General features: G+C 37.3%; 1 protein-coding gene across 1 annotated transcript; it reads left to right on the plus strand.

Moving 5' to 3' along the window:
- The first annotated feature begins 482 nt into the window (after positions 1 to 482).
- Positions 483 to 10,354, plus strand: PNN (pinin, desmosome associated protein). Its single transcript, XM_044664781.1, has 9 exons — positions 483 to 632; positions 1,466 to 1,537; positions 2,665 to 2,733; positions 3,864 to 3,936; positions 4,025 to 4,119; positions 4,296 to 4,371; positions 6,356 to 6,511; positions 6,594 to 6,732; positions 7,874 to 10,354. Exons 1-9 carry the CDS (start codon positions 520 to 522, stop codon positions 9,229 to 9,231), a joined length of 2,151 nt encoding a protein of 716 aa, XP_044520716.1. The 5' UTR covers positions 483 to 519; the 3' UTR covers positions 9,232 to 10,354.
- Positions 10,355 to 11,271: the final 917 nt, after the last annotated feature.

Genomic DNA, 11,271 nt, shown 5'->3' on the forward strand with positions numbered 1-11,271 from the left:
GTCAATGATGAAAGATGGACATGCAAGTTTGGGAGTCACGTGCATTGACTCTTTTCCCCATTCCATTCTTCCTTTTATCCTTCATTCCCATTCTTTTATTTTAATAACAGAAAGACAAACTCTTTCCTCCCCATCAATGCAAAAAAAAAAAATATCCCCAAACCAAATCAAATGTTAATAGGGGGAGAGAGAAGAGAAGTTGAAACCCACTGGAGTGGAAAGACACCCTTCTCCAGTAAAAGGAACCTCTCAAGCCCCGCCTCCTCCGAACTCTGGCCGGATCACCATTCCCAAAAGGAAGTCACTCTATTGGCTGCGCAGCTTGCCGCCTTGTGGCCTTATTCATTGGTCGACATTCAGTAGGCGAGTCAGTTCCGCCCCTGGAGTCGCTAAGTGGCCAACAGCCGAGCAAAACGCTCATTCTGATTGGCTAATCCCAACTATCACTCCCGGTCTGATCTCGCGACGCGGGACGACCTGGCTTGAGAGCAGCCTCCGCACCAGCCGCGGGTGGAGAAGATGGCGGTCGCAGTGAGAACTTTGCAGGAGCAGCTGGAAAAAGCGAAGGAGAGCTTAAAAAATGTAGACGAGAATATCCGGAAGCTCACCGGCCGGGATCCAAATGACGTGAGGTAAGATTCCCCGAAAGTGCTCTCGGCGCCATGAGGACGCAGGGCCTTGGTGAATGGGGGCAGGGGAGGAGGCGAACATGGGCCGCATCTGGGGGAGGGCAGGAGCAGCCGGACCTTTTCCGGGGGGCGACTGCGGGGCCTTCGACCGCCGGACGTGGCAGCCCCCAGACGGCGCTTACCTGCGTTTAGCTTGTGGGCCTTCATGGGAGGAGAAGCGCGGGTCGCGGTAGAAGTGCAGCACGAAAGGCCTGCGGAGAGGCCCGGCCCTGGTCCTCCAGCCTCCCTCACTCGGGCCCGGCTTTCCCACGATGTGCTGCAGCTCCCGGCGAGCGCACCACAAAGGCCCATGGCCTTTCTCTTCCTTCGTCTTACCCCGGAGTTGGGGAACCCCCTGGGGGTCCCCGTTGGGCTCCTCGGCTCGGGTGCTCCACAGTGAAGTCTCCAGACCACGTTTTGGCTTCCTGTTCCTCCCAGCAGATTGGAGGCAGGGGCTTAGTGTATGAAGGGGATATTAGATATTTTCAGCTGATCCCTTGGTCTTTATACATTATCGACGTGTGGGAAGTAATGTTAATTTTGGTGAATCGTAAACCATACTTGGCCTAGGCCACCTTGACATTAGAATTTGTGGAAATTTGAGTTTGTGTCCATTAACATTTGTAAGAGAATTCATTAATGAACTAAACTTATTCCAGATAGCATCTAGAACAACCGCGGACGTTTAAATTGTTGCCCAATTGTGATTTGCTAATTTTAAAATTTGTTTGCTTTTAAAATTGGTTCGGTGGTTCTTTATCGTTTCACACTATACCAATTTCTAAATCTCCTTACAGACCCATCCAAGCTCGATTGCTGGCCCTCTCAGGCCCTGGTGGAGGTAGGGGTCGTGGTAGTTTATTGCTAAGGTAAGTGACACTTTTTTTTTTTATTTTAAGTATTTATTAAGACCTTTTTTTTTTTAATTGCCACTTGAGTTTTAAAATTCATAGTGGATTCTGAGCTTTAAAAAAAGGCATTTTTTTTAATGACTAATCTTTTTTTTTTTTTTTTTAAGAAACTTTTAAGTGGCCCGATAGCTTGGTGGATAGGAAGCCCAGCCTCAATACCAGTAAGATTTTTGTTCAAGTCCTATTTCTGAACACATGCTGGCTGTATGAGACTGGGCAAATAACTTAAACCTCTCTTCTCTAGACAATTCTATGTGTATAAATTGCAGATAAGATGGTAGCCTGCATTGATAAAAGGGAGTTTCTCACCTGGCAATTCCCTTTCCTTATAAAATCACTGGTATAGTCCCAATCCTTTATACTTTAAATATTATCTTTAAAATTCTTTTAACATAACTAAGCAGATCCCTTGAGCCATCTGCTTTTTCCTAATTGTTTCTAAAAGTGGGACACACATGAAAAGATATGTTCTTCTTCATCTTTTGCAAGTAAAATTCAGAATTCTGATAAACTAATTCCTACGATGCTGTTTTTATGTCAATTAGTCTTGATATAAAACTTCTATAGAAAAATGTTAAAGCTGACACTTTTAGACCTTTGGCTTAACCTTATAACATCTTTTCTTTAAAAGACCAGTTTATGATTTTAACATAGAACTACTAAATTTAGAGAGTGGGTTGTTTTTGTTTTTGTTTTTTTATGAGTACTGACCCCTGAAAATTTCGGGAATTTTGATATATTTGGAATTGTCTTGTGGTATTGGGGTCAGTAAAATTTAGTTTTTGAATTGTTTCATAACAAATTTGAGTTTGATGAGGAATAAAATAGCTAAAAGGAAGTTCAATGTCATTATAAGATTTGTAGGTTCTCCTCTACCATGGGGGGGTGAGGTGTGGAGACCTAGCATTTTAGAATTAAATATTTCATTCTTCATCTTACATAAGAACTTTGTTGCGCTTTTTTAAAAAAGTATGGCCATTTTGCTATTTTAAAAATAGTGTATTCAACTAATTATTTGTAACTTAATTGTAAAAAATATGTCTTAATCACTTGTCAGACTAAGCCTTCACCTTTTTCCATTTTAGGCGTGGATTCTCAGATAGTGGAGGAGGACCCCCAGCCAAACAGAGAGACCTTGAAGGGGCAGTCAGTAGGTATGTTGATTTTCAATAGTTTTTTAGATTCCATTTTCTTGAAATAGGATACAAGATCAATTTCAGCCAGTTTTGGATGCTCAGTATTCAGGTATTATCAGAATTGTTTTAAGGATCAAATGAAATGTGTGTAAAGCCTTTGTAAATTTGGCTAAATTTACAGCTGTTGTTACTACCTGATGAGATAGCTATGTGATACACACTTGCTCCTTAGTTCCCTTTTCAACTTTAAACCTTAAGAGTTAAGTAAACCTAAACAGACAACTTCTGGCCAGGATTTCTTGGGGAATCCTAGATCCCTTAAGTTCTCTACTCTCTGTGAAAAAAAAAACAAAACAAATGTTAGTGTTTCTGTTCCCTACTCCTTTTTTGTGCTTTCTTGGTTGAAATATCATCAGGGTGGGAACCTAGCTTCAAGTGTGTTATCTAATTTCCATTAATTCTTTTGTTTAATATCATTTTCAGGATGAGTTTATTTGAGTTTACTGATTTTGGTTTCTCTTGCTTCCATAAACTTTTTTGATCAAGCCTCTAGTAATCAAAAGGAATTTGTGGATAGTGATTGTTGATGAGTTTATTGAGGCATTTTTTTTTTAGTTCACATTTTTAATACCTAGGGTATTTCTTTCCATTGCTTTTTTGTTTTAAGTCTTTTAATGTCTATTACTGAAACATGGCAACCTTTAAATACCATTAATTCGTTTTTAGAAATTGTGCTGGACAAATTAGGAGAAAATAATATTACATTAATCATTTCTAATTCAGTAACTGATAACTTTTTGTTTTATAACATTGTATAAGTCCAGTCAAATTGAGTAGAACATTGGGGAAAATAATTTTTCTAAACAAGGACTATTTAAATCTGATTCAAAAGCCTTTTAAATGCTGTTATTATTAGTACCAAAAGTTTTATCCTACTGTTGTAAAAGTTTTAAGTAATTATATAGAGATGAAATTGAAAGGCATATGGAGACTCGTTTTCATAATTTGGTAAATTGGTAGTGAGAGACAACATGATCAGTGTGCTAATGATATTCTAATGATATAGCAAAATGTGTAAATTTTGGCCTTTGGTGTCCACTTAATTCATTTGCAGTAATGATCATCCTAAATTGTTTTTTCAATATCAGGCTGGGAGGGGAGCGTCGGACAAGAAGAGAATCACGCCAAGAAAGCGACGCAGAGGATGATGATGTTAAAAAGGTATTGTGATGGAAACAGTTTGTGTTGATGGGTATATATGTGAGCATATAGTTATTGTAACTTGTGATAATTTTGTTTTGTTTTGTAGCCAGCGTTGCAGTCTTCAGTTGTAGCTACCTCCAAAGAGCGTACACGTCGAGACCTTATTCAGGATCAAAATATGGATGAAAAGGGAAAACAAAGGTATTAAATTACTTGGCTCACTGGATCAGTAGTGTCTTTAAATTTTTCCATTAGGGAATACAAATATTCTTTAATAATTTCAAGGGGACAGGATTAGCTTTTTGTTTTTGTGTGATCTTTGGGGGATTTAATGATCCTATTTAAATTTAATTTTTATTATTGATTATGGTTTTTAGGAATCGACGTATATTTGGCTTGTTAATGGGTACCCTTCAGAAATTTAAACAGGAGTCCACTGTAGCTACAGAAAGGGTATGTACATAATTCTTACTTATAATTATTTTGCTTTATATAAGTTGTCATTATTACCATTTTATTTATTGAAAAATATTTGGAACTTGACTCTTACTATCTTTTCATTGAAAACACTGTGGCAGTGAAGCTGACTATAAAGCATCTGCTGAACTGCCCCTATGAATGTCAGTTATTTCTGACATTAGTTGGGTACAGTAGTTAGCAAGAATCTAAAAGAAGAAAATTTAAGTGGGAGGAAATTTATTTCTGACCTTTACCATAAGTTTGTTTAAACTGAAAAACAGTTCCTGCAGAACTACTTGGCTAAATATTGCTTGTAGGAGAGGCAGGGATCTATCATCAAGTAGTAGAATTTTTTATGTATGATCAAAATGTTATAAATGAGAACTTAGACCATCTAGATAATAAACATTTTGGACCAGACTTCTTAATTTCATTAGTATAGGAAGCCCTCAGTAGAGGTTCCTTCTGCCATTTTATAATGACATGTTCTTTGCCACTTAATCTGATAGTTGTCTGGAACACTGAGCCCAGGTTCTCCTTACTTTGAGACAGTCTCTTTGTCTGTGTCTCACCATGTCAGTTTCTATAGTGATTTAGGATTTGCAAAATGCTTTTTTTATATATTATCCCATTTGATCCTCACAAGCAGCCATGAGGTAGGTGCTGCTGTTATCTGCATGTTATAGGTAAGGAAAATGAAGGGATAGAATCAGACTAATGCTCTCAGTTCTTTAAGGAACGCTTATGCTGAGACAAGTTTTAATTTTCCAGGAGTCCCTTAGAAAAGTATCTAGATTAGGGTTAATGTTTACAATTTTGACCTTTCAGATCCATAGATAGCAAAGGAAGCTATTGATCTCTCCAGGTAATTTTTGTTGAAACAGAGTTAAGAATAACAGAACAGAAGCAAAGAGAGAAAGATTAAGGGAAAACTTCATAACAAATGGAGTGGTGCCCTCCTCATTGGAGGTCTTCTAGTAGAGGCTGAATGGCTTTGTTGATGCTATAGAGAGGATTAAACTTTAGATATGTGTTGGACTACATAACCTTTGAGGTCTCTTCCAACTCTGAAATTCTGTCATTTTTATCCCTATAGTTACGGGAATGAAATGTAAATGAGGGTGCCTTTTAATATAATATGGTATTTTATTTGACTTGCAAAACCAAATGCTTTTGAGATCCAAAGAAGAAATCGCCATGAAATTGAAAAGCTTCTATTAAATATTTAGTCACTATTTATATGAAAATGTTCCCAATTCCAGGTGTGTCCTGTTTAGTGTTAAGAGAATTGCAAAACTTAAGATTATACTAGTAATACCATTACTGGGTCTGAATCCCAAAGAGATTTAAAAAAGGAAAAATGTATAAAAATAGAGCAACTCTTTTTGCATTGGCAAAGAGTAAGGAATTGAGGTTATGCCCATCAATTGGGGGGATAGCTGAACAAGATATTATATAATTGTGATAGAGTTCTATTGTGCTATATAAGATGATGAACAGGGTGCTCTCAGAAAAAAAATTGGAAAGACTTAGAACTGATTCAAAATGAAATTAGCACAGCCAGGAGAACATTTTACACAATGACAACTGTATTATACAATGAACAACTGAACAATTTAGATTTTTTCAGTGCTACAAAAATCCAAGACAATTCTGAAGGATTTATGATGAAAAATGCTATCCACCTCCAGAAAAAGAACTTATGGAATCTGAATGTAGATCAAAGCATCACTACTTTTTTCTTTACATTTTTTGTGTGTGTTCTATGGGGTTTTTGGTCTTTTTTTTTTTTTCTTTCACAATATTGACTAATATGGAAATAAGTTTTGCTGCTAATGGCCATGGGTAAGTTTTGCAAAATTACTTGTCAAGTTTTGGTTACTTAAAATTGTCATAGCTGATTAAAACTAAAACTTCTCTTTATAGTTCTTTGTATCAGTGTTAAATATAAATATTAAAACAAATTATTCACCTTTAGCAAAAGAGGCGTCAAGAAATTGAACAAAAACTTGAAGTCCAAGCAGAAGAAGAAAGAAAACAAGTCGAAAATGAGAGGAGAGAGCTTTTTGAAGAAAGGCGTGCTAAACAGACAGAACTGCGACTTTTGGAACAAAAGGTTGAACTTGCTCAGTTGGTAAGTGTTGTCAAAGAAATATTCTTGTCTCCGAATTTTTTATGTTTTTAGAAATATTAATGTTTACCTTCTATTTCTTTAGCAAGAAGAATGGAATGAGCATAATTCCAAGATAATTAAATATATAAGAACTAAGACAAAGCCCCATTTGTTCTACATTCCTGGAAGAATGTGCCCAGCTACACAAAAGCTGATTGAAGAGTCACAGAGAAAAATGAACGGTAGGTGCTCATGGGAGAATCCAGTTGAAAATTTCTCATTGGGGAAGCTACTATACATATGTGTTTGTTTCCTTTAATGAGAGATTTGCTGTTGATACACCTAAAAGTAACTAAGATGACAATGAATTTGGGAATGGAAGTGCATTTATTTGATGCAGAATTTATGGGCTTTGTAGATGCATATAATTTTTTCATAAGACATTTATATAAGACTTCTTTTTGCTTAATACTCTTATCACTAGTAACCAGGTCCTGTGCATGCTAATGAAGCGGGGGGGGGGGGGGGGGGAGGAAGCAGACAGATTGCATGAAGGGAACACTTATGGAAATGTAGACCAAGGTGGTGATTAAGTGACTTAGGCCTTCGTGAGAACAGAATAGTTAGAGCATGATGCGCATTGTCACAGAACTAGCTCACCAAAACCGAAGCAGTATCCTATCTCATATAAAATTGCATGGCAAAGGAGTTTTTCTCTTTGTTTAGGTTATATGATATTGATTTGGCCTGTGTTGCTAATTTCATTGTAATCAATTTTAGTAGGTCTTTTCTTTCATGACTATCTGATTGCTTGCTATATATTTTACTGTTACCTATATGTATACTTCTTTTTCTTCTCAGTCTGTTTTCACTGGTATAGGGAGCTCTCAGGGAGGAGTTCCTTCTGCCAATGTTGCTTAGTCTTAGAGGGTTATCTGGGACACTTTTAAGTTAAGTGACTTGCCCAGAGTCAGCAACCAAGGTATTTCAGATGCATGATGTGAATAGTCTTTAAAGGCCAAGGTCAGTACTCTTGTCTCCTGTGCTATTCTCTCTCCCCCTTTGAAAATATATGGGGGAGGTGGTAGGTGGCTCAGTGGATTGAGAGCCAGACCTTGAAATGGAAAGTCCTCTGGGTTCAAATCTGGCCTCAGATACTTCCTACCTGTGTGACACTGAGCAAGTCCCTTAACTCCAATTTCCTAGCTCTTTAAAACTTTTCTGTCTTGTAATTGATACTAAGACAGGAGGGTATGGTTCTAAATATAAATGTGTGTGTGTGTGTAAAGGAAATGTATGAAAATTTATTCAAATTCTGAAGTAAAATTGTAGTTTTAAGTTGTGTTCACAGTTGTTAAATTTACACTTTTCTTTATTTTTCAGCTATGTTTGAAGGTAGGCGCAATGAGTTTGCAGAACAAATAAATAAAATGGAGGCTAGGCCTAGAAGACAATCAATGAAGGAAAAAGAACCTCAGGTGGTGCATAATGAAGAACAGAAGGCGGAGCAAGAAGAGGGTAAGGTGGCTCAGCGTGAGGAAGAGATGGAGGAGACAGGTAATCAGCACAATGATGTAGAAATAGAGGATGCAGGAGAGGAAGAGGAAAAAGAAGTAGGTGCAGTTCATAGTGATGCAGAGAAAGAACAGGAGGAGGAGCATAAAAAGGAAATGGAGGTTAAAATGGAGGAGGAGAATGAGGTGAGGGAAAAAGAGAAGCAGCAGGATAGTCAGCCTGAAGAAATTATGGATGTGAAGGAGGAGGGAGAAAGTGTCAAAAATGTAGATACTGAACCGGAGGAAATGGAAACTAATCAAGTTGAAAGTTTAGGGCCTTCAGAAAATGAGAATAGCAAAGAAATAGGTCCAGAGTTGGAAGGTGAGGCTCAGCCAAACAAAGAATATAAACCTAGTTCTCCTGTGAAGGAGAGTGCTAATGTTCCAGAAATTGAAAATGAATCTGAAGAGAAACAAGAGAGAGAGCCTGAGTCCCAACCAGAGTTTGTGGTTCAACCCCAGCCCCAATCCCAACCCCAGTCCCAGTCTCATCCCCTGCCCTCACTCCAGCTCCAGCCCCAGTCCTTGCCTCAGTCTGAAACTTTGCCCATAACACTTATAGAGCCACCACCTCAGGTCGTGCAGGAATCAAAGCATCTAACCGAGAGGAAAGAGTTTGCTATAGAACCTGTCAAACTTCCTGAGGTGCAAATAGAGCCAGTCTTGACGATGCCTACAGAGAGGAAAACCAAAACCAAAACGAGGAGCAGAAGCAGGGGTCGAGCCAGAAACAAAACTAGCAAGAGTAGAAGTCATAGCAGTAGCAGTAGCACCTCGAGTAGTAGTTCAACAAGTAGTAGTAGTGGCAGCAGCTCCAGCAGTGGCAGCAGTAGCAGTCGAAGTAGTTCCAGTAGCAGCACTAGCACTAGTGGAAGCAGCAGCAGAGACAGTAGCAGTAGCAGCACTAGTAGCAGTGAGAGTAGGAGTCGAAGCCGTGGTAGGGGACATAACAGGGATAGGAAGCGCAGGAGGAGTGTGGATCGGAAGCGGAGGGATACGACAGGACTAGAAAGAAGTCACAATCACAAGTCTTCAAAAGGTAGTAGCAGAGATACAAAAGGATCAAAGGATAAGAGTTCTCGGTCTGACAGAAAAAGGTCTATATCAGAAAGTAGTCGGTCAGGCAAAAGATCTTCAAGAAGTGAAAGAGACCGTAAATCAGACAGGAAAGACAAAAGGCGTTAATGGAAGAAACCAGGCTTCCTTAGCCTATTTGCAGCAGAAGATTTCTTGATGTGTAAAAGGATACCTTTCCTTTTAAGGAGAATGCTGCCTTAAGAATTGCATGTTGTAAAATTCTTTTTGGAAAAATGCAGACTTTGTTTACCAGACATTCTTGTACTTTTTACATAATTTTGTAAAAGCTATTTATCAAAATTATGTGAGGTTCCAAAAAACATGTAAAAAAAAAAATAAAAAAGATTAACAACCCTTGTCATCTTTTTTAAATCCCCCATGCTCTACATTAAGAATCTGTATATTTTACTAGGTAAATCTTAAGTTTGTGTGTTCACTTCAAATTCTGTATCATACATTGTTTTTGTAGAAATAAATGTACATTAAAAATTTTTTTTTGAGATGTCCTGGTCGACACTTGTGTAATCTCCTCAAAATCAGTTTCAAACTACTACCCACTATCTACTAGAGGTGCTTAGGGGAACATTTTTTCCTTCCCCATTTTTATTTACATGAATAACTGTAAACTTTAACCTACCCCCTTAGGTGGTTATTTTTGGTTTAACTGAACCTACCCAAGAAAAATTGAGGAAGAAAGTAGTTCGTTCTCCTCATTTTTTAAATAATTTCTTTTTTTGTTCTCCTTTTTATTTTAACAGACTTTTGTTGTTTCTGATCCTCTAACCAAATATGAGGTCTCCTTAGGTACATTATAGCACTAATTGTTACTTGGTTGACTTTTGTCTTCCTGAGCATGGTAGCATCACTTGCTTCTATGATACATGTGATAAATTTATACCTCTTGGAAAAAACTATTTCTTTTATCCCCTAAGGATAGGAAACAAAAGTAGCCTCTGAACTTGGTTTTTGGATTTGGTAGTCTTAAGATGTAACCTTGGAGATGTGATATAACTGGGTTGTGTTGGCTATAATTGAGACAGATGCAAAAATGTATTGAGTTTTCACGTTGTATGAAGGTTTACAAAATGAGGGGAATTCATTCTAGACTTAAATGTGTATGCAAAACAAGGTGATACACAGTGATGATCAAATTGTATTTTATAATTTTGTATGAACCTATTATCTGTTGGTCAATACTGTTCCTGTGCAAATAAATGTGATTTAGACTTAATGTGACTAGTATTGTATTAACTTTTCTTTTAATGATTTTCCTTAAGTGTTATTGGAAGCCAGACCCAACATGGATTACATCACTTTAAAGCAAAAATAGGCTAAAATAGTAATGTTAATAAATACTGTACATTTTCATCTCTGATTTCTAAGACTGTTTATGTATTTGTTTTTATAAAATGAGCAGCCACTTTCAACATTCTTTAAAAATAAAATTAACCAGGTTCATAAAAATAAAATATCAAGCGTTAATATAAATGGCTCTGACCATATTTCATAGTTTGCTGTGTTGTTTGCCTCTGTCCTCTCAGTTCATTTTGAATTGATTTAAGTTGAGACTGTTTATTAGATAGAACATAAAAGTAATTTTTCTTGCTTTTTAATTTGGTCTTTGTTTTAGGGCACTAAATGGTAAGAATTTCAAATAGGCTAAATTATTGGATTTTGTTTATTTGTTGCTTTGCTCTGAATTTTTTCAAAAAATAAGATGTCGGGGGGGGGGGGGGGGGAAGGGGGGGGCAGGAAGCTAGGTGGCTTAGTGGGTAGAGAGCCTGGTTTCAAATTTGACCTTAGAGGCTTCCTAGCTCTGTAACCTTGGACAGGTCACTTAAACCTCAGTTGCCTATCCCTTACTACGTTTCTGCCTTGGAACTAGTACATTGTATTGATCCAAGATGGAAGGTGAGGTTTAAAAAAAAAAAAAGATTTTCAAATTAGCTATTAATTTTTAAAAAAAAGGAGAACGATGTCTCCTATAAATTTGTGAGGAGTAATATTGGTATAAATGATACATGTACTAGTCTTAATTGGTTACCTTTTAAGGTATTAACAACTTAAGTCATTAACTTTTTTTTCCAAGTCTTAATTTCCCATTAAGTTAAATTTGGAGTATTTTGTTTACTTCTACATATGTTAAGA

The sequence above is a fragment of the Gracilinanus agilis genome, chromosome 2 (assembly GCF_016433145.1).
Source record: "Gracilinanus agilis isolate LMUSP501 chromosome 2, AgileGrace, whole genome shotgun sequence".
Classification (NCBI taxonomy): domain Eukaryota; kingdom Metazoa; phylum Chordata; class Mammalia; order Didelphimorphia; family Didelphidae; genus Gracilinanus; species Gracilinanus agilis.